General features: G+C 41.5%; 1 protein-coding gene across 3 annotated transcripts in view; it reads left to right on the forward strand.

Moving 5' to 3' along the window:
• Positions 1-24,570, forward strand: part of LOC109989760 (kelch-like protein 29) — a 138,806-nt gene that overhangs the window by 87,318 nt on the left and 26,918 nt on the right. For all 3 annotated transcript variants that reach the window (XM_065963403.1, XM_020641626.3, XM_065963404.1), the window contains 4 exons: positions 3,287-3,483; positions 5,776-5,888; positions 7,284-7,430; positions 16,466-16,664. In XM_065963403.1, coding sequence (XP_065819475.1) covers positions 3,287-3,483; positions 5,776-5,888; positions 7,284-7,430; positions 16,466-16,664 — 656 coding nt within the window. The remainder of the gene's footprint in view (positions 1-3,286; positions 3,484-5,775; positions 5,889-7,283; positions 7,431-16,465; positions 16,665-24,570) is intronic.

Below are 24,570 nucleotides of genomic sequence, written 5' to 3' on the forward strand. Positions count from 1 at the left end.
TGTCTCTCATGCACACATGTTTCTATGAGTTTCTAAAGTCTTACGGCACAATTACGCCTCTTTTTTTATCCACCTTATTTTCTGAAGACGGAACGCTATGTGTCGTCATCCTCACTTCAAATCCTTGCAGGTGTTTTCAGCTTGATTGAGCGTCCCCTGGACCTAAAGCTGCTTTGCTGTCTTGGTTATTTTATGTCTGTGGGTGTGAGAGCGTTTGTTTGTTTTCATTTGCATGATGAGGTATTGAGTATGAAAAGACAATGACAAACAAAAAGACACACACAGTCACTAGCTGTAGCCGTGATGCCTCAGGAAAGTCTGTCACTTTAGCCCTGCAGCCATGCTGCCTCCACTGTGAAGCTCACCAGAGAGCAGAGAGTTGCTCATCAGCTGCTAGACTCACACTGATACTCCTGTTCCTCCTGAATATGAACAAAGTGATGAAGAGCAGAGAGAGAGCAGAGGTAGAGGAGCCACAGAGTCTCAGACAATTCATCTCCATGACAGCTCCACTCTGAATAAAAACCAGACTCGGCGTCCTCCTTTGACCTTGACAATAGCAAAGCAGCTGCCTGAGACACTGAAGTGACTTTGGAGGGAACTGAAGCCCCCATGCTGGTCAACCTGTCCATCAGATGACTCATCTGGGCCTCTTCTTCACCACAAAGTCAGATCATTTATGTGTAGAGACATGGCCTGAAGTAAAGCCCCAGAGGAGCGAATGAATTTCGTCAAGCTCATCCTCATGCTGCTGCTGCCACAATGTCTGATTTTTTTTAACAGCAAATTCTTGTTAATTATTTAATCACAATTAAAGCTACTTTGTTTGCAAGGTCAGCCTGGAAGAAAAAAATCAATAATATTCAGTCAAAGGCGAGGTATCGGCACTTACTGTAACAGAGGTGGACATGCCTCTGTCAATTAATCAATTCTCCCCCGGTGCTTGTATACTGGTACAAGGACAGAACCAATGAAATGGCCTTATCGAGCTGTAACCTTTGCTCAACTTAATGTGCATATAAACGTACTGACGGTCATTGCAACTTTTAGTCCAGACTGTGCAGGCTTTGCATTTGATCGATCTTCAATATTAGCATACGTATCTCTGTAGTTTGAGTACTTCCACTTTATAGATGCTATTTTAAGATCAAGCTAAATGTGCTTGCTTTGATAAGGTTAAAGGATGTGTGAGGAAGTGCGCACGTGTGTGTGTGTGTGTGTGTGTGTGTGTGTGTGTGTGTGTGTGTGTGTGTGTGTGTGTGTGTGTGTGTGTGTGTGTGTGTGTGTGTGTGTGTGTGTGTGTGTGTGTGTGTGTGTGTGTGTGTGTGTGTGTGTGTGTGTGTGTGCATCATCCCCCACCATTCTGACAGTCTGCAGATTAAGACTTTAAGACTTTCTCTTGAATAAGCTATGCATTTTTCGCAAACATGTCCCCCCCCGCCGCCTTCCTCTTTTTCCTCCTCTGTCCCTCCTGTGCTCGCTGACTCCTTCTCTCACTATTTTAACTCAAAATCTACAATCAGACACAGGACACTTAAGAAGCTAGAGGATAACATAAAATATCATTCCATAGCTCAAGGGCTTAAACAAAACAAACTGCCTCTTCTTCTTAGTGCACTGATATAGCTGGTTGATGAGCATGCTCTTCTTTTATTTTCGCTCTTCCCCCCCCCACCCCCAATTGATTCTCCTTAATCACTTTAACCCTGAGCAACACTCCCCTTCCATTTTTCTGTCTTACTACTCTCCATAACACTTTGTGACTTTTTGCTTTGCAGGAGATTAAAAGAGTAACTTTCTTGGTTTTTCCAGCTAAAGTCCATCCAGAGATAAATACCATTTTCCTTATTTTTATTTTTTAGATGTCCTTCTCCCCTCTAACCTCCAGAGTGTGCTTGAAAATGACGACTAATGTCTCAGTTCATACACTACAGGCTGCTGATGAGTATTGCAGCGGGTACGAAGGTTCTGTTTAGGTGTGATGGTGGATTTTTTTGTCTGGTGGGGAGGAAGGGAGGGGGGGGGGGGGGGGGGGGAGGGGGTATTAAATCACAGTCATGGAACAACCCAACCCCTCCCTCGGAAAGGATGGCTGCTGGTTCTCTGTGGAAGGACCGTCTCACCCTGCCTCCCTTCCTTTTTGCTTCCTCCTCATCCTTCCCCCCTTTCTCTTGTCGTCACTCTTACCGTTTCATCCACCTGTCTCAGCTGGTTTCTTTCGCTGTCTGTGTTGCCCTAAATGCTGACTGTTTGTCATGACTTCATATCCGACTAACTGTTTCCAACGCACAAGGAAAACACACCCTCGCACACACACTCTGACACACTCGCAGGCAGATGTTTGTGCTAACTTAGGTGACAGAATCAAACAGCCTCCATCCATCTTAATGGAGGCTGATTTTCATATTGAGTCAGCAGAGAGAGACATAGTAGTGGGGACGAGCGTTCTGCAGAGCTTTGATTCCATTTATTTTGCCCCTGAGTGGATTATTGTTTCACATGGGACATTGAACACGGATGGTGAGCTGTTATTTAACTCTCTCAAACCTCCCCGGGGGTCCTGCAGGAGAACTAATCTCTATCATTTGATCCTCTGAAGTCACAACGTGACCCTGATCTGAAAACAGACCCCCCCCCCCACTCCCCATGTACATCTCAGGCTCTGGAAGGGATCATATTCAGTTTAATTTGCTCATACAGGCACTTCTTACACCACACCAGTCTGAGTGGATCCTCTGCTCTGATATCCAACAGACTAACAAACAGCGAGATCACCCCCAGCACAACATGCTTTATCCAGCGTCTTTTACATTCTGTCTTATGTCAGTGTTTGAACCGTTCTCTTTCCTTCTCTCTGTTTTCTGTCTGTTATCTCATATGTACCCTGCCATGTATGCATGTCCACCTCTCAAACTATGCATACATGAAAGCAAACATGTGAATAGCATGAAGAAAAGCAATAATGCTTCTTTTGCCTTGTCTTTGTTCAGAGAAGACATTTCTTTTTTCCCAGATGCAGCAACATAGTAACAAAAGTGCTTGCGTCAATGAAAAGTAGAAACCATCCAAAGTTGTTGTTGTTTTGGTCCCTTCTTCACTTTAAGTTCTTCTCATGTATTGATTCACTTCTTTTCTCCACACTTTGCTACTTGCCAAGTTGTGTCTTAGGTGTTGATGTTGTATCTGTGTCCCTCTTCTCCTTTCTGTTTTTTTTTTTTTTTCCTTGTTCTTTTTTTTTTGATCATCCCTAATATGTCTCTTTTCTGATTGGTGATTGATTTGTCAGGTCTTCAGGGGAGACGAGAAGCAGGGAGGTGCTGGAGTTGAACATGAGCAACATCAGTGCAGATGTTCTGGAGCTGCTGCTCGAGTTCGTTTACACGGGATCGCTGGTCATCGACTCGGCCAACGCAAAGACGCTGCTGGAAGCCGCCAACAAGTTCCAGTTCAACACCTTCTGTAAAGTCTGCATCTCCTTCCTAGGTATGAGCAGCTCAGAACACAGGAGGGTGTGTGAGAGTGGAAAAGTTATTTTCAACACCAGCTATTGTGGATGTTCATTAAATCAGATATTCCTACACAACCTTTGCTGCTACATGCTCTGTCTACTGCCTTGTGTGAACTCAGATGTTGCCTTGTAGATCTCTAAGTGCACCCTCGCAGAACATCATGAGCTGGACTCCCGTCCCCCCCCACCCCCCCCGTCTCTGGCACATCACGTTTCCTTTTTATGGTGTTTCCAAAACGGACAGCTGTGTGAGCGTTCAGCCTGGTGACACTCTCAGTCGGTCACAGAGCTTCTGATCTTGCGCCAGTGGGCGGGGCCAAACATGGGGGCAGATTTTTTTGAAAGGTCAGGGAACAATTGTCACTTAAATGTCAAATAGTCTGGCCTGACCCATGTTGGAATTGAGAATCATCAGAACAGATTGACACCGAGACAAGGTGTAGAAAGTGGAGGGAAGGAGGAGGTGGATGGGGTGATCGGACTTCTTTGAAGCCTCAAGGGGCCACATAAAAAAAAATATCACACAGCATGTTCCAGCTTTTAGTGTGTAACCAACCAAAAAGGCTGAAAATGTCCGGTTTGCATTCCATTTCATAAATTGTTTTGTGTGTCTGTAAAACAAGAAATGTGCGTGTTAGTGAAAAGGTCAGCAGCAGGAAAGGAGTGGGAGAAAAAGTAAAAAAAGAAAACCAGCAGCAGCTGTTATGGATTTTCTCAATTGGGGCAAAAAATATCTAAAACATAAGTCATTCGTAGGCTGTCATAGTGAGATATCAATCTGTTCTTCCTCCACAAGATTCATGGCATTTCACCTGACTTGATGAGGAGAAAAACAGAAGAATGCCATGTCCTCGAGAAAAGACAAATCATACAGTGTTAGATATTAAGTTTGTAACAAATGCACCGAGAAGGAATCGAAAATATCTCCAAGACCTACTCATACCCCTTTGACTTTTCAGATTCAAGCTAATGTAAACATTTATTGTGTTCATGCAATTCTGAAAATCTGAAAAACACTTTGGCACAATAGTAATGTTTTTAAACATTTTCAGATTGTAAAGCTGTCTGTTCAGGCACACTTTTGTTCCACAAATTAAACTAGAAACCTGGCTGTCTGACATGAAACAAACTGATGAACCGAGTGTGCAACACAATGTTCCCAGTGTGATAGCAGACACAGTGAAATAACTCTTCTTCTGCTACAATGACATAACAGAGGGACGTCTTCATCCAGCCTGTTGTGTCGCCCCGTGCCCACACTTTGATGCAGCATGAGGTCACTTTTCTTCTCTCCTTGCTTTGTCTGTAGTTTGGTTGTGATTTTAACAGATGTGAGGGTGACCTTCATTGGCTGATATTTGTTTAGGAAAGACTCCCAGACTCTGTCCTCACTGATAAAAGCCCTGGTGCTGCTTCGGTTTGATGGCTGCTGTTTAATCATGCCTCTGTTAGTGACCACTGACCCAACTGATCTGTGTGCCTGCAGGTGTGTGTGTGTGAAAGGCACATCCAAAACTTTTTCCTAGTCTTCAGTAGATTGTGTTGTGTGTTAAAAAAATAGATTTAAAGACAGCACTTTTGGGGCGCTGGTGGCGCAGTGGTTAGTGTGCGCGCCCCATGTATGGAGGCTGTCCTCCTCCAAGCAGGCGGCCCAGGTTCAAATCCGACCTGTGGCTCCTATGTCATTCCCTACTCTCTTTATCCCTGATTTCCAATTCTATCCACTGTCCTTTCTCTCTAATAAAGGCACAAAACGCCCAAATATAAATCTTTAAAAAAAAAAAAAAAAAAGACATAGCACTTTAATTCTGCACTCTTACAAGAGACCACAGACTGTAGCGTGGGTCTTCTCCCTGCTGGTCTGTCTATCAGGACTGTTTCATAGTTTGTGGGTGTGTAACATATGGTAATCTGATATTGGACAGGACTCATTAAAAGTGGCCATGCTAATCCCAAATCCTCTCCCTGACACCCAGCACCTCCTGTCTGGGCTGTGAGCGATCGATTCCCCCTGTTGTTGGTCCTCCGAGCTGTTTTGAGTTATTATACTTGGTGTCCCTTTATTCTCAGGCAGATACACACCCTGTCAGACTGTGAGACTGTGCTGCCTGCATCTGATATTTCTGCCTGTTCCATCTTTTATTCATCTGTGATCTTCTTATTGATGCCTGAATGGTGTTCAATCTCTGCCTAAATATGTCTCTCTCTCTCTCTCTCTCTTGTTTTTTTTCTCCCTGTCTGTCTCTGACCTGGTTTATTGACTGCAGAGAAACAGCTGACTGCAGCTAACTGTCTGGGAGTGCTGGCTATGGCTGAAGCCATGAGCTGCACCGAGCTCCACAACATGGCCAAAGCCTTCGCACTGCAGAACTTCCCCGAGGTGGGTAGCAAAACGTTATCTTTCAGAGCGATCCATTCACAAAATCCTGACTTTAGGTGCCAGTTCAGAGAGTGTAAAGGAAAATAAAACCGTTAGCATACAGCTTTCGTGATCTTAAAATAAATACCCAGAGGGAGCAGACATTTTTACCCCGTATAAGTCTTGAGACGCCACACTTGCAGATCTTCATGTTGCAGGGAAAAAGAGAAACCTACTTTCCCCAGAATAATATTAAGATCCTCAAATAAAACTTGCATTGAGCCAATAAAAAGACAGATTTTTTTATGCTTGATTCATGTTTCAATCTCAAGGTTTCTTTCCCCACGAGTCAGCTAACTATCTGAGCATCATGCACTGTGCTATATCTAGAAATCATGAAACAACTACTAACAGGAAATTTGGAGATCTCGGCTTTCTTGTAGTTTAAAAAGAAATTGTATAACAGAAACTTATTTTGAATAGAAATTTGTTTTCTAACCTCTAAAATTTACATTTGATTTATTTTCCCCCCGAGAGACACTGTAGATGAAATGATTAATATGAATCATGAGTCTCTCCACAAAATATGAAGCTTCAACATGGAGGCTGTTAGCTTAGCGTAGCTTTCCTTTGCATTAATACTGTAAGTACAGGAAACTGCTATCTCTGGTCTACCCAAAGCACAAAAGCACGTTTACAGATCACAAATTCTAAAAGCTTTGTGTCATTTTACTGTGAGATTTGTAGCACAAGCTCTCAGTGTAAATAACTCCCCATTAATTACATAATAACTGTTTTGACTACTTTCTTAATTGTTGGCATTTTCAATGAAACTTTAGCTGTGTGTTAATTTATAAGAAAAAGTCAAAATGCCCTCATCGATGTGAAAATATCTCCCACAACAGTTATATGAGACAGCTGAGATTTGTGGTAATTGGTGACCTTTTTAAATGCTGTAGTTATATTATTTAAATCTACAGATAGAGACCGAATCTAACGCTCAGCTAAGCAAACCCTCTTTTCTCAATTCTCATACAAAATGAAACAATGTGACTGCATTATAGTGTTCACAAAATGTTCATCTTTCACTCAAAAGCCTTTGATCTTGGCAGAGAAAGTGGTAACTTTGTTTTCAGTAACCAACTTGAATTTGAACTTGTCAACAACTTGATTAAGAACTACTGTTCATGATGGAGAAATATCTGGGTTAGCAGAAGTCTATATTTATTTATATATTTATATCATTGACAATCAAATATGTTTGCCCTGGATACAGGGATTGGAAATGTAATCCCATGGTCATCGCTGCATAGTTTGCTATGTTTCAATAAACAATGCTGGATTATGTTATTTTAGACATGTTTGTAAACCATTGTTGTGCCATTAAAGGAGATTGACTATGTTTTTTCTCTACAGGTGGCGGGACAGGAAGAGATTCTGAGTGTGTCCAAGGAGGATCTGGTGTCCTACCTGTCCAACGACAGTCTCAACACCAAGGCTGAGGAACTGGTCTATGAGACGGTCATCAAATGGATCAAACAAGACCCCGACTCCAGAGTGCAGGTAATGAAAAAAAAAAAGATGAGATGATGACTGATTGTGAAGTTTGTGTCTGCTCTGAGTAGATCATACAGTGAGCACACATGTTTGTGTATCATGAGACAACAAAGTGAGACAGTAAAGCTCTTGTTCCCTCTGACAGGACAGATACTGTATGTCTGCAGAGCTTTATCAGTGTGGTTGTTCTGTCAGCTCTGAGAGGTACACACTGCATAGAAAAACAGTTCTCTCTGGGGGGGTGTTCATCAACTTTGTGCTTCAGATACAGCCCAACACAGCACAGTTTATAATCCCAGGAGTGCTTTGTCCTCACAATGTGCTCTATTCTTAGTTACACTTCATTTGTTTGTGACAAACTGTACTGCAGAAAAAACAACAAAACAACACAAACATCCTCAGTCCTTTTCTGTTTGCCTAACAGGTGTTTGATTTATTCCTGGAGGCTGTTTATCTTAATCAAAGGATTCTTCCTGTTTGCATGAGACACAGCTAGTCAGGGTTTAACAAACCAGGAATCAATAAGCCTCGAGGTCAGAGCGTCGGCTCATGAAAAGATAAATCATCAACACTGTACATCCAGTGGGGAGGAATAACCTCAGGTCATGAGATATGAATTGGAAAATCGCACCGATTTAAAGCTGAAGATTTTAAAGTATGTTTTAGCATCTTAATAGTAGAGTTAAGATTATTATCAGATAAATGACAGAGCTCCATCAGTGGAGTCGTTTATTCAGAGTAATGACTCTTCACAGAGCAACAAGAGAGGAAGAACTGCCTCGTATCAGCTGGATCGCATTCAGTGCACACCTCCATAATCAATGCTACTATATTGGTCAATATTTTATATGTCGATATGTAAATGTTCACCCTGTAGATGAAACCTTCACAGTAGCGGTTATCCTTGTGAAATGTGGCACTGTGAGAATATGGAGAACTCCATCAGATCTAATGAGTTTTTTGCAGCTGAGTATTAAGTGTGACATGATTCAGATAACCATTTAAAATATTATGACACTTGTATGAATAAATTTGAGTTTATTGGATAACTGATAGGTAGTCCGGGAGACTCCTGCAATCTCACACTCTACTGGAGAGTTGACTTGCTCAGATTAAGTAGGAAAACAAAAGAAAAGGAAGGGGGCATTGTCCTCAGTTTTTCTAAACAGCCCAGCACACTGGTTCCTGAGGCGAGACACCGAGGTCAACCCTTCTGCAAAAAGAGAGGGAGATGAAGGGGAGAAGCCGGTTTGGAGAGTTGGAGCGAGAAAAAGAAGCAGAGCAGGACAGACGTGGATGAGTGAGAAATGAAAAAGAGATGAAAAAAGACCCACTTTATTCTGCGTAATCTGATATCCAGCAGATGGTTCCTCTGTGCACAGCCGTGACATCCAAGCAGCAAGTTCAATCATCTGTGTGTTTGTGACCGAGAACAAAACATGCAGCAGGTCTGTCGAGAGGCCCGAAGAGGAGTAGAGCAGAAAGAGTGTAGACTGCTCCCATCATGCCTCAGGTGGAGATCATGTGACCCCGATAGGTTCAGTTTACACGCATGGTCCAGCATCAGCTCATCAGTGAATTGTAAACTGCGGGCTATTGAGTGGAAAAGTGGCATATTGAAGGCGCTGGGTAAATAATATGCAATTTTCTCTCTCTCCGCTCTGCTGTCACTAACATGTGATGGAACCAGGAAACAGCCCGGACATCGCTCAGAGACTGGGTGAGAGCGTCTGAGCGTTAATAATAGTTTTTTATGAGACAGAAAGACACTGAGTGAAAGAAAAGCAGAGCTGATAAAGATTCAACTTTTGAATATCAGATCAGAGATTAATGGTTTTCTCTGTCACCATGGTCTCACTTTTTTTATTTAAACTAAATGATGGCTTTCCTCCACTGCCTCTACCATCTTATTAGAAAAATGTCCTCCAAATTATAGTTTCCTATAAGACAAAAGAGGAGGCATTGTTCATTATTTTCTTTCATCATTCTGCTTCCTCTAAGTGTTGCTTTGTTGACTTGAACACTTAGCTGTGGTTGTTAGAGCTCAGCAGTCTATTTTCACTGTTACTTTCTATCGACTACCAAAGCCCCACATGCATTTTTCGCCCCGATTTTTCTGATTTTATGTCAATAGTTCCCACTAAATATGACAAAACTGTTTTACTAGGCGATTACACTTTCATGTCAATGACACTGCTAATGCAAACAGTATGGCCTTTTTAGATATTTTGGTCTTGTGCATTACGTACAGAGGGCCATCCACTGCCACGGGAATATGTTAAAGTTATTCATTTCAAGGGTTATCAAATGTACAATATATCTCTGATATCACAGACATAATTAATCATGAAAATTGTCATTAGTTGCTGCTTTAGAGTACACCTAAATGTAAATGTATCTCAAACCATTCTTAAATGATGGTAATACATAACATCTTAAAACTTTTCTCTCTTTTTTTTTTTTTTTTACATAAACGAGGAATAAAAAACTCATCCCTGGTGTTGTTTTGTTTCGTTTGAGTGTTAAGGCTCTAACTGACAGAGACATATCCTTCCTCTCTCCCAGCTGCCTTTTGTGGGATGACAGCCTGGTGTCTGTCAAATCTCTGAATAGAAACTCCTTCAGGCCTCACTTCAGCATAGTTTATGAAGGATCCCATCTCACCAGGTGACTCAAGCTGATTAAAGAAACTGGTTAACGGCTCTTTGGAAAGTAACCTAACAGCTGAAAAGATGTGCATTGTGTGTTTTTCATTATTTAAAAAAAAAGACAGTTGTGCCATTTGAAAGGACCTGCTGTCCACTCATCAGAAACAAATGGTAAATGGACTTGATCTTGTATAACGCTTTAGTCTTCTGACTACTCAAAGCACTGTTACACTGCAGGTCACACGTACACATTCCCACAGCAGAGGAAGCCATGTAAAGTAGCCATCAGAATTAACTGATCCCATTCATACACATTTATAGGCCGCTGACAAAGCAGCAGGAACAACTTGGGGTTAAGTGTCTTGCCCCAAAAAAAAAAATCAGCATTTGGCTGTAGGAGCTGGGGATTGAACCCCCGACCTTTCAATTGAGTGACGAGGGACTGTACCTCTGAACCACAGCCACCCAACCACAAAAAACAACAATTGCCTGCACTGGCATTTGCTTCTGCCAGGTCAAATGAATATAGTCAAGATAATTCTTCACATTCTTATCAGTTACGAGCAATAATATTGAGCATTTTCTACAGTTGACTCCGGTGATGTATTGATATAAATTTTGCTCCTGCTCTCATTTAAGGGGAAAAACTCCTTTTTGATGATGTGATCATTTTGTAGTCAGAGCAGAAAATCATCAAAGAACAGAAACGCTTTGAGGCTGTTTGAGGATATAAACGGAGTTTTCCTCATAGTTTACGATTCATTTACCTTCACTTTTAATTAAGTCACCCTCTTTTAAGCTCCAAGTTCAAAAACAAGAAACTATAGTTGTGCAGACTTAAAGAAAAGGTTAATTGAGTTACTTTGGGGAAGAGGAGCTTCCTGTCACATTGATCATCCTTCAAGAGGAAACTTAAACTGTTGCAGAGTGAGATAAAAAAAGAACTTGTGGCCATGGCGAGTGTGATCTGTGACAAATACAGATTCTTGAGGAGACTAAGGGCGCACTCTCACTAGGCAAAGTTGTCCCTTACCGTGCTTAAGCTTGATTGTCCCCACTCCCCATTCCCCCGCTGGCCTGCACTCACACTGCTCCAGGACTAACCGGGCCTGAGCACGGTTACCTCTTGTACATTACATAACGTCGTAATACAACACATGAATGGCTTTATGTGATCGTGAAGCTTGCTTAGTTTACAAGACAGGCAACCTCAAGGAAAAAAAAAAGGGACGCGCGGTCGAGTCTGCGTCTGCACATCAGAGAACAACACAGAGAACATGACAGATACTTTACTGACTTTGTGGCTTATTTCGAGTCATTTTAGTCAGATTCAGCAGTAACACTGGAGGATTTCTTCATAATGAAGGCCTGCTTGTGCTTGTACATGAACTGTACCGTGCCGGAGCACACCTCTTCTAAGCGTGCCAGGGCCAAGGAAGTGTACTGTGCTTGAGTACGGCTCAGAGCACTCACAATGGTCAAACAAACTGGACTTTAGGGGTGAAGCGTGCTTAGGCACAGTACGGATTTGCTAGTGTGAGTGAGCCCTAAGCCTGGCAATAGAGGTATTTGCAGCAGGCCATTTTCACTTTTGCTATTTTCTCTAACTCACACACAAAGAGAATTACTCAAAATTCACTGCATGTCACTGTTATTATATCCCAGTCCTGCACTCAAACTTTCACATAAGACTGTAAATCATTTGTTATGCGAATTAGGGTATTAGAGAATGGACGGGCTCTGATTCAGGCCACTGAACTCTGGACCTCCATCCTCATCTGAGTCCTTTGTTGTCCCAGAGCGCCTGCAGTCCTGATGTGTGCAGCCAGCTGAATCACATTCACTCGACCGCAGCGGCTTCATATCCAGAGCCAGTCAGAGAAGTCTCATTTCCACAGGAATGCCTTATAAACACACAGGGGCTACATGAGCTATACAAGGCATACAGAACACTTGAATGATGCCGTTCGTTCAGTGGAAGCAATTTTTATCCCTCCCAGGATTCCTGAGGATTCAGAAAACATGGAAGATGCTCGATGTCACTGGATGTCAAAGGCAAATCAGTGAGATTAAATGTTTATGCATAGACAGCAGTTAGTGATGTGAATATATTTTAAATGAAATGAGCAAAATGAAGCACATGTTGTTGTGTTTTTAAGGAGAGAAGTCATACTGAACTGAACACATTCAGTCAAATCCTTTCTGGAACCTAAATGAAATGTCACTTTGAAGAGGATAGTTTATTCGTCTGTACTCTAATGTGTCACCAGAAGAAGCGCTTGCGTTTGTTTTCTGCACACAAACATAAGGACACTTAGCGGTGGTCATCTTTTGTGTTTGATGTAGTTGTATGGAACTGAACTGTCTTCAAGAATTACAATCACTGTTTTCATTTTGAGTCATTCAAACACCTATCTGATTGAAAGCAAAGCAAATAGATATGCCCGCTCATGTGTCATTTATTTGACAAACTGAGTCAGCACACACACACATGGTGAGAGGAGTTGGTCCTCACTGACAGCAGTGAAATGGAAAACGCTCAGCGGACATTTGTCATCTGTGTTAGAGGATGGCGGTTTCCCTGCTGCTCCTCTGCTGCCTCTGACAGATCTGAGAGGCTCCTTGTTAGACACATTATCCCTGCCTTCCACCTGACTCAACCCATACACATCCCCTGTGTGTCAAAGTGTAGGTGTTATTTAAGGTGTGTGTGTGTGTGGGGGGGGCTGCTTTTCATATCAGAATACAAGTGAACGCCACATAAATGATCCTTATTTGGGTAAAATGGAAGAAGAAAATAAAAACTTTCCTTTGTTTCGAAATGTCAACAGTTTCTGGTGGTTAGTTTGCACGCCCTACATACAGTACAGAATATCAGATGCTACAACACTTGAAGCGGGCAGCACGAGTTCAGATATGACCTGTGGCTCCTTCACTGCATGTCATTCCTCACTCTCTCTCTCTCTCTCTCTCTCTCTCCCCCCCCCCCCCGATTTCCGACTCCTGTCTCCTCTGTCTCTCTAATAAAGGCATCAAAAATGTTCACGGTTTTGATAAGTATCTTATCTTTCATGAGTCTTGGTCTCTGTTTCATAGCATAACGATTAAGCAGGCATGAGAAGGTGAGACAATGAAAATGACAGGCCACACTCCCCTGTCTCCCTGAGACATCACTCGGCTCACCAGAGATCACCTTTATAGCAGACCATCCAAAAGCTGCTCAGATAATTTGGTATGAAACACAATGAAAAAATGATGATATTGCTAAAGCCCTTTTGTTGGCACAGCTGACAACTTCACCCGTTATATAGGTTTTTAAAACTCTAATCCTTTGAAGTGATTGGTAAACCAGAGACTAGGGTACACAGGAGTCTAAAAGGCTGTGCAAAGCAAACATGGAATTAGTCCTCCCACGCATGGATGATGAAATGTTTGACTAAGTGCAAGTGATTGAAATAAGACAAACTTGTAATTAACAAAACAAAGAATAATAGTGTGACCGGCCAAGTCCTGCATTATGCATGAATTAGTTTTGCATAAATACATTGCATTAGTCAAGGTGTTACGACAAATGGTCTAAGTATACTTTGCATAATGTATAATGGACAGGTATTAATGGTACTGTAAAAATCCATGTGCAAGGAGGTGACAAAAAGACAATGCAGATACTGCAGTCTAGTAGTTACATGCTTAAACAAGTAGCTAATATAATACTCACCCAAAACAAAGGAAAAGTCAAGTGACGACATGACTATGAACATATAAACAAGAACCTTGAGTCAAAGTATGCGAAATGATTCCTTCATGAGTAGTTTTAATATCTGGTACAAACCAAGAATACTTTTTTGTTAGGTCTCATATTTTGGATTTGACTGTTAGCAGCGAGTGTTTTTCCATTCTTTTATATAAATGCATGTGTGGGAGGAAGGGCGAGGAGCTGGACGAAAGGTGCAGAGTGAAAAAGAAGTGGGAGACTTGGAGTTATTTTCAATACAGGTAAGTACAATACAGGTTGTTTTCCATTCTCACTTATTCCTATTTAAGGCCATCACCAACAAATGCATTCAAAGTTTCTACGCGGAGTATTCAGCCCACCTGATCTGGACTGTCGAGGAGGATCATTTGGATTTGGGATTTTGCGGATTTTTTTTTGCCACATGCTGAAAATGAATCAGTAAAGCAGAAGTCTTTTCAGCTGCTGTTTGCCAGCAAGATTTCCACATTTGCACCTAGATTTCTTCCACATTTCTTCCTGCTGTTCCACTAAATGGTACCACCTGGCTGAGGCCACCCCTCATACAGTTTGAATTTAGCTCACAGGGTCAGAACGGTCAGCTGTGAACCCATTTCACGACCTGCAGACTAAAAAATGAGCCAAAAATACTTGAAGCATATCAGAATGAAGTTTACTCCTCCTACATAAATAATACTACACAACCTTTGATTATGTTAATAACTAAACCGGATGCAGCGTTATATAGTGCCTTAATGACTTGTTGCTCTATTGTTGCTATAAATGAATCAGTGTCACACCACAGTAGGTGATGTTGTGGCAGACCTGAGAAAAGCAGCATGTGATCGTTAAGTGAGAGCAGTAACCCTGAAGCTTACGTCTCCTCCATTAGAGTGTGACATGACTCAGTAACTAGTGGGGCAAATCTCACACTGTGGAAGCACTTTAACTGGCAGTAGAAGTTTCTCCTGAGACAGTGACGAGCCCCTCGGGAATATCAGCAGCCTGCTTTGACTTTACCTTCATGCTGAGGTGCTAAGAGTGATCGTTGCCTGTGTTTCTGTTGGTTATGAGCTGTTTGTTTACTGCTGGGTAAACAGTGTATGTATGAGTGGCAGGGAAACGGACAGTCTCATCTGCAGGACGGTGTTTGGCTCTGAGTGTGCTGACAGAGAGGAAATGTTATCAGCAGATTTCCCCCACACTGCCGTGGTGCAGTTGTCCTCCTCTCCCACATCTTTTGTTCTCCCTCTGGTGAAGGATAGTTATATCATTTCTTAATCTCAATCCCTTCTATCCTCCACTTTGTACCTTCTTCTGCTCACTTATGCCCCCCCCCCCCCCCCCCCCCCCCTCTCTGGTCTCGGGACATCAGTCCCAACAGATGGGACACATGCTGAAGGCCTCAGGTGGGAGAGAGAGAGAGAAAGAAAGAGATGCTTCAGCAGAGTGTCAGTGTGTGCTCTCCTCTGAATGACGTTTCTTTGGGTCTGTTGTTTTGTTGCTCTTACTGCCACCAAAGCTCGGTCACTTTGTTTTGAGTCAAAGGGTCAGCGGGGTCAAATCTCCACTCAGCTCTCTGTCCCTCGGCGGGCTTGTTACGACCTTTACTGTCACATACTGTAGATCAGACTCCCAGTGATGCAAAGACCCCCACACATACAGTAACAAACAAACACACAAACAATCACCTGCAAACTCAAATAAAAAAACTTCAGGAAGGCAAAGCTATCAACGCGGTTGCCGTGGAAACAGTGGGTCTTGCCAATGTGTCTGAACACCTATACAGTAGATGTTTGCAGAGGCAACAATGGAACATCCATGCATAAATATTTGTTTTCATAGGCGAGGATGGTTCAGTCTTTTCACTTCACTGGTCATCATCGTCAAGCTCTCACTCCTGAAGCCCCCCTTAAAGGGAATGGTGCAAATAACAAGCTATGAATTCATAAAATAAAGTCTTTACTGTATGTATTTGTTACCTTAAATCATATAGCTGAGGCTTCATAGGTTGAATTGTTTATTATTTACCAGAACTGAGTCTGAATTTAGCTGCATAAACACATTCACAGTCTGTCAGAAATTGTGTTTTTTTGGAAGATGAAAATCAGAAGGTGAAACTTTTCACCAAGATTCACCCCTGCAACATACATCTTTAGCTGTCACAGTGTAACTGAACGCACACATGTAACTGAGACATTTAGCAAATTCTATCTTAAACTTTACAAAATGTTATGGAGGAGATGTTTTCTTGTCTCCCTGTGTTTGTCAGGGCGACCTGAAGCTTTGAGGGTCTGACACTGACAGTAACTGATCTGATGGTCTCGTCAGGTTTCCTCACTCTAACAGCAAAGGCTGTTTTTTTATATCTTCTTTTATGGTGTAATTAAAAGTTATTGCTTAGAAAAATAAAAGATGAGTTTTGGAATAAATGTGATATAAACAAAATGCTGATCTGATGTGTTTATTGTTGATATATTTTATGTGATTAATTTATAACAGTTTATGATCATTCTTGATCTCTCTCTCTCTATCTCTCTTCAAACTTTGTAAAGCTTTCTTTTCTTTCTTTCTTTTTGCCTTTCTTAAGTTTTTACAGCATCTCTGTCACTGCAACCTTTAACCTCCAATCTGTCTCTCCCTATGTCCCTTTCTTTTAGAATTTATCAGAGCTGTTGGCGGTGGTGCGTCTTCCCTTCATCCACCCGTCCTACCTGCTCAACGTGGTCGATAACGAGGAGCTGATCAAATCGTCCGAGGCGTGTCGGGATCTGGTCAACGAGGCCAAGCGCTATCACATGCTGCCCCACGCCCGGCAGGAGATGCAGACGCCCAGGACTCGGCCCAGGCTATCTGCAGGTACATATACACACCTACACAATCACACTCACACATGCAAGGATACAGTGATGTGCATCCTCTGTGGCCTAGGTGACCAGAGAGCAGGATGGAGGCGATTTAATCTGCCCATCGCTTTAGTTGAACAAGAACACATTGCCAGATCCACAAACCCACCCACACACACATACACACACACACACACACACACACACACACACACTCACACAATCTTCTCTTCATATTTAACTTCAACACAATGATAGAGGGGTTAGTTCTGCCCAAGGAGACCTTGACCTGCCACTGAATCATATTGATTTTAACCCACAACTTGAAAGCAAAGATTTAAAGCTCTATCAGCTTTTCCAGACAACGACTGAAAATACTTATTTTATTTCTTCACTGAATTGAAATGAAAAAAACATAAAACATATTTACAATTTACAGGACAGTCTACAGGTCAGCACACACAAAAGAACTCACAATTCAACAAACAAAACAGACACAATTGTTACATTACAAATAACAGACACACCTACAATAAGCTAGTTAAAGATGCAGGATGAGCCAGAGGCCAAAGGAACGGGCACCAGAATGGGAGGACAAATATTATTTATGAGTATAGGACTGGCTTGTTTGAGTTTTTCTTTTAGAGGTGAAGTAGTTCTCACAATCCCTGATATGTGCTGGTAATTGGATCCTTGAATGCGGCCTCTAACAGACAACACTTTCTGGTTAAATTCTCTTCTACGCCTCGGTACAGTTTCCCCTTGTTTGTGATCTGGTATTTATCTTATTGTTGTGATTTTTAATTTGGTTGGAGGGCAAGCCAATTTCAGCTTTAAAAAACAAGACAAACATCCATGAAAGTTTGGTAACGGTCAAAGTTTAAAACGTTATGATGCCTTGTGGTATTTCAACAGTGGGCGTGATTAGGTTTTTTTTTGTCCAAAACTTTGTCTGCCTTTTTGAATTGATGGGTTTTAAAGTGCTCGCTGTTGTGTGTGTCCAGGTTGTAAAACTATATATCACGGCTTGTAATGTAATCTTTTGCTTTAGAGTATAATCCTCACCCAGGCCCGGTCATATTTCCAAAGGTCAACACTGCGTTTTCTTTCCAAAACTGTAACACCAACTGCAACGGCTTCCTGGGGTTTTGTTGGCTACTGAACTCAGACTTTGATACTGCAAACCAGCACATAAATACCTCCTAACAACTTTGTAAACTTAGCAAACCATTCACTCTCTCACTTATGCCAGATTTATCCAAGCCATTGAAGAACGTGAAACGTGGACGGCGCCTGAAAATGACCTCTGGCTGAGCTTCATAATTATAGTGTGAGCGATTTTATGAGCCTCTCAAACAGCACAAATTAGCATTCAGATCAAGTTAGTTTCTGCTTGCTGGAAAAATGACTTGGTGATCACCTGAAATCGGTTAACTAGCTAACACTGTTGTCCAACGTGGTCATTTGTCAGTAAACAGACATTGGAGGAATTTTATAAGATTCAAATGTTTTCCAATTAAATTGGCTGTGATTCCGGCACATTGGCGTTTCCAAAGAATAATTTGTCTCATAAGAAAAGATATTTGTTTTTTATGTATTTAATTTTATTTCTAAAGGGACCATACACAATATTAAACACAAATGTTGCCATTTGATGCATTACATCTTTACATCTGCAGTCCCCGGGCATTTATCGTATGTGCTCAGTTTTATCTCATTAATCATCCTCGATCCAGTTTCTCTTTGTTCTCAGCACTTTCTTCAAGCATATTCTGTCAAGGCCCATCAATGTTTGTTATTATGTGCATAATATTCTGCATCCAACAGACACATTATGCAGGCTGTAGAGTGTATTGATTCCCAACAGCTTGTGGCTCTGTAACAACAGACTTATATAAATGCACAAACACTGCAGGGATGAATACATTCATGATGCATTTTACCCCGATGGGGGAGTGTTATTTTAACTCGCTGTAAGGCTGAGTATTTTGTCAGCGTGTTTGATTTCATTATGAGAAGTGTGAAAACTGTGTTTTGATGAGGCAACATATTTGGAGTACAGATAAATGTGCCTTTACTGTGTAATTGTATGAATATAGGAGAGAGGATTTGTATGTCATGACTGTTTGTGTTTATGCACGTGTTGTTCAGCCATCTGCTGCACTGGACAGGGTGAGCTCTGCACAGCAGGGTGCACAGTGACTGGGAATGCAGGGTAGATATGGGGGCTAGCACGGATTCATAAAGGACATTGGCAAAGATAAAGACAAGACTGGGAGGAGGTTTAAGGTTGTTGGGATTGTGTTTGACACACAGAGGATGAGAAAGTGAAAAGACATGGGAGAACAGGAGGAGTGGGGGGGGGGGGTTGGCAGGTGGATCAGAAATTAACTTTGAAGCAAAGACATTTGATTTAGTTTATTATGATAGTGCTTGACTTTAAGTGTTTGTGTGTGTGTAATATGTGCAAGCAGATGGGCAACACCTGAACTCCAATGATAAGTCTGTCAGGCAGAAAAAGAAAGACAACCTGCCGTCCATGAAAAATGTCTGCAAAGAACAGCCAGTCTGAGAGGATGAGTGGTGTAGACGTGTGGGTGACTTAGTGGATGATGTGTTTGTATGGACAGGTATCTGAGTGCCTCACTTTTTCAGCCTCACTTTTTATTTCAGAGAGACAAAATTAGTCGGGACTAAGGAGCAAACTGTTTCAGCCCTGAAACCTAATTCATTCTTGTGAGACAGACTTTGATTAAAAGCTTTCAGATTGTCTTTAATCTGTGAATTTAGTGAAATATATTTCCTTTTTTTTTTCTTTAGTTGAGAGAGACTTTCCAATATTAATTTAATGAGACCACTCAATATTAAAAAGTAAAAATAAAAGTTATTTAAAAAAAACATTTATTATAAAAAATGGATTAAAGCAGCTTTAAATTCTATAATATGAGTGTAAAAAATTGCAAAATGTGTTAAAGTGCTTGTAAAATCTGTGTATACATGCTCCTAACACTCTGTCCTAGTTCATGTTTCTGCTAAATGAATCTCATAAATCATTTAAGGATCAAATAAAACATTAATATGAATGTTAATGACCTATGAAAACACGCTTTGTGTTTTGTAGACTCCAAAAAGTTCACCCTCTTGCATTTTAAAAGACTAACATTGTAATGAGTATCTGCTCCATTAACTGTAAGCGCTAGAAAAAAGTTATTTTTATTGCAAATGAAAAAAAAAAGCTGCCTGATGGTTTTCACACAAACTTTAATTGTCTTGTTTTCCAGGTTTCTTCTTTATTTCCATATGGCTGCCTCGTTTCGATGTACTTTTTTACTTAACCCAGTTTTCATTGATATCACATTTTCATATCACTCACTCTGACAAGTCCTTTGTCCTGAAATATGATCACAATGTTCCAGTTGTCTGCTCACCTGCAGAGTTAACGGAACTGGTTTGAAATAAATTCATCAGCATAACAATGCTGGACAACATCTGGACAGAATAACAACAAGGAAAGAGTCATAAAAGTTTAGAATGAATCAGCATAAAATTATTTTCGAAACACTTCACTGGCTTGAAATGAGACGTCCTCTCTGTCTCACTTTTACACCATTTTCACATCCCAAAGAGTTTTATTGAGTGAATGCCTTACCCATTTGTTTTATTAGATGTTAATTACGGAGCCAGCAAGATATTCAGCAAATAAATGGAAATGTTGTAATCATAAACATTTAAATACTTTTTTCCACATAAAAAGAGGCTGAGTATTCTTTGTCCACTGCAGAGTTTCTAAAAAAAAACGACCATTAGTTGTTCTCTTATTGGTTGTGTGTGTGTGTACGTGACAGAAACCATACAATTTGTTTCCATCTCCTCTTCTCTGAGAGTCGTGACACTGCGCTCGGCTCAGAGGAGGGTTGAGAGCGTCAGGGCAAACTGTTAATTCAACCCAGCCAAGTGGAATAGCACTCAGACAAATGAGCTGTAATGACGACGAGACACAGGGGGCCAGCTCAGCTCACATGCATGTTAAATAAAAGGCAGGAAAAATCTAAGTACTACACCAACACATACAGCATGAGCAGCACCGGAGAAAAGAGTTTGAGTATGCAGCAGGTTGACTGCTGAAGCATTTTATCTCTGTGACCCTCTCTTATACCACATTACTAGGTTTAAAGCGCTTCAGAACAAGATTTCTTCGCACAACCTTGAATGACTTTCAGCAGATAGTCAGATTGGGGTGGCAGTAGCTCAGTCTGTAGGGACTTGGGTTGGAAACTGGAGGGTCGCCGGTTCAAGTCCCTGTGTGAACCAAATCTGGAAGTGGGTCTGGTAGCTGGAGAGGTGCCAGATCACCTTCTGAGCACTGCCACGGTGCCCTTGAGCAAGGCACCAAACCCACCATCAGCTCAGGAGCGCCCGCTGTGGGCGGTCCCGTCACTCTGACATCTCTGCATTAGTGCATGTCCATAGGATCCTGTTTGTGCATGTGCGTGTATATTTCAGCCTATGTTTGTGTTGCATGATAAACAGAGTGTAAAAACTGAAATTTCCCCTTGCAGGGATCAATAAAAAAAAGTAAATCTTCTTAGTCTAAACTACTTTCTACATCTACTGGAATGTGGATATTAAAATGTATCCACCCCAATTACAGTCTTGCAGTGTCATACAAGCCAAATTAAACAGAGTGTGCAGGTCTAACAAAAGCTGTATTTCACTGAGATCAGCTCTACAATGGCTTGGCTCGCATCCACAATTTGGAGACAATAACAGCAGCCTGTTCTGTGAGGTCTGAAGCCCCGTAGGCGTGACATTCATCTACTCATTCACACCGCCAACAGCCAGCGGCTCCTCGGAGAGTGGACACAGAACATAGAAAAGCAGAGCAATGAAAGCAGACCAAGGCAGGATTCACACCTTGTAAGATGGTCATCGGAGACTCCCCTCCAAAGCCTGCCACCTTTTGCTTCTCACCCAAGCTGGCTCCGTGTAATTATTCGGCCTGGTTTGTCTTTCCGAGCTCATGCAGCGTATAGATTTCTCTGAGAGGAAGGGAAAGAGTGACAGAGAGTAGAAGTAGAATGCAACTTTTCTCCAGAGAGTGGATTGTGATTGTTTTTTTTTTACGTTTGTGCAGCTTATCAGGGAACTCTCTTGTGGAACTAATCTGTCATAGATTTAAAGTGGAAGCAGTAGATCCTGATTACGTAAACTCTGGTCTGAATGTCTACAGGGGCTGCAGCCAAAATAATTGACAAGTGACTACTGTCAGCCTAAGCTGCATAGGGGGGGGGGAGGGGAAAACGGGTGAATGATCACCTCATCTGTTGTAAGAGAACTTGACTCACTGCAGAGCTGTAGTTGCTGCTGAGACCCAAAGTGAGCAGCTTTTACAGGTACATGGATCAGCTTTGGCACTTTGACCCGCTGTACCTGCTGCACGGCTGCCTCAGCCTCATCAGTATTCAGCTGGCTGAGTGAACCAGGTTATAGTTTTATGCATGTTCCCATGGTGCAGGTTTGGTTCTTTGGACAGTTAATGCATGTGGGGCGTCTCTATCCACTCATCATGTGTTACATTTAAAGAAAGAGAAGCTTGGTATGTCATTCAACGAAGTCCCGTAATATAAAGCATAATTTATTTCTTCTAGTTGCATCTTGCCTAGCAGATAGATTTGTGTTTTTATGCTCTGGTTTTACGCTCTCTGTGTCTTGTGTCACAATCTCAATGCAGTACATGTTATTAAAATGAAGAAAACCTTTAAAAAATTCAACAGGAACATCTCTTTCCAGTGACACTGTCCCACTTACTCCAGGAAGTCTGCACAACAAAACCTGAACGTTTTCCACAGGGACTCATTTTTTCGTAGAAAGTAGTTTCACCATGAAAACTTCTCATAGAAACATCTGTGGATCACCCTGAGTGTCTGGAACACTGATTCTCACAGACACACTCTTTTAATTAAACTTTACAATAATGCAAGAAACTAAAATACTCACATCGCTTGTCAATGTGGAGTTGGAGTTTTCAGACAATGTCTCATTAAAACCATCTGCAGTGCTCAATATCACTAAAGCTCAATCAGTAATGAGAATGAACCGACTCTTTAACCAAAGGTTGAGGACACTTGAGGCCATGAAAAAGCCCAAACTGAAGCCGCTCGCCGGGATGCAGGTTTGTTTGCCAAAACAGACCAACAGAAAACACACAGCAAGTGTGCACACTTTTAATCATGCCAATCCCTTACATACATATTACACCTCCTTGGACCCTGACATTATTCTGGAAGCTGTTTTGCCAGCTGATGCTCACCATTGCATATTAACACCCTGGGAGAGAAATCAAAGGATTATGGAGGAAAGAGAGAGAGATTAGAGAGAAGCTGCTCAGATAAGAGGAAACAGTTATTGACCAATAGTGAGATATAAACTGCTCTGCTCGTGTCACTGTGACTGTAATGTCTACTCTCTCTGTGTCACTACTTTATATGAATGTATTTACACATATATAGTTAAACATGTGACACCTTTATTGTGTAAAAAAAAAACAGACAGAATGCAAACTATCCAGATTTTCTTTTTGAGGTTTTTGATAATATTAAAGAAAAAAACAGAAATTGACATTTATATCAGCAATTCTCTGATCAGCTTACTTTTGAGACAATTGAGATGCAAATTGTGCTACTCAAGTTCCAATTTATAATAAAATGTAGCTCAGAATGAATGTACTTTGTTGCATACATTTCTTTTAAACAGGATGTAGCTTCTACTTGATATGCAGACAGCATAACCCTAAAATAAATCAGAAGGTCGGTAGGAATGAAGAAAAGGAGACTTTTTCTGTCAGAGGAATGCACTCCACCAGGAAAAATAAAAAACAAGAGCTGTAGAGTCTTGGTTATCCATTCATCCCAAACCACTTGTCTCCATCCTTCAATGCTCCATCCTTTCATCCGTTCATCCCATCAAACCTCAGACTGACTGACAGCTGTCCCTACGAGGCTTTATTTCTGCTTTTAATACTCACACATATGCACACACAACCATCTGATCTGATGCTGTGACTCCCCCCGTCAGCGGTGCCGCTCTCCTGTTTTGTTGTGTTCTGACAGGTCGGCGTTGGGTTTGCGTTAGCTTCTGAAGGTTTTCAGGGCTTCAGGGGTCAGAGCAGCACAGCAGTCTCAGTGCCCAGATGTGGACTCGCCCTGATGTGTTCGGCCAAGCAGAAAGCTCTAAACACAACCTGAACATGTGCACCGGGTGGTAATAAAGACCTGCATGAGCACAGACAAAAGAATTAAGCACGGGGAAGCAGCATGTGGGCTTGCTTTATTTGGCCTTATTAGACTCGAGGGGTTGGAGGGAGAAACAAGAAAACAAAATTGCAGTTTTTACAGTGATATGTGTTTACATGGTTGAAAAACACGGGACACCAGAAAGGTTAGTAAGTGTAAATCCTCCACCATCTTTTAAGAATGAAATGAATGTGACTTTATGCTCACTATGAACACGCACAGACAACGAAGAAGAAACTTTGAACAGCAGAAGATACATTGATGTGCAAACAGAAAACCCAAAATTGGCTTAGACTTAGCCAAGAAACATTTCAAGTTAATCTAAGCAGTCAATATCAATAAACCCCAAGACCAAGAGCTAAGGGGATTAAAGAAAACGTGTCAAAAAGAGAAGAAAATTGTAATCATTTAAGAAATAGAAAACAGTAATTTAAAGCCAACGTTGAATAAAGATAAAAATACAAGTGAAAAGGAGAAATAAACATATACAGCAATAGCAGCAGACTAATCATGAAGAAGAACAATAGCAGCACAGAGTCAACACAATTAATGTGTGTCTTGCTCTTCATTAGCTGCATGCATCTGTCTGTTTGAGGTCCTGAAGGCTATCTGAGGTTCGTAGGCATG

This window comes from Labrus bergylta, chromosome 15, assembly GCF_963930695.1.
Source record: "Labrus bergylta chromosome 15, fLabBer1.1, whole genome shotgun sequence".
In the NCBI taxonomy this organism is placed as follows: Eukaryota; Metazoa; Chordata; class Actinopteri; order Labriformes; family Labridae; genus Labrus; species Labrus bergylta.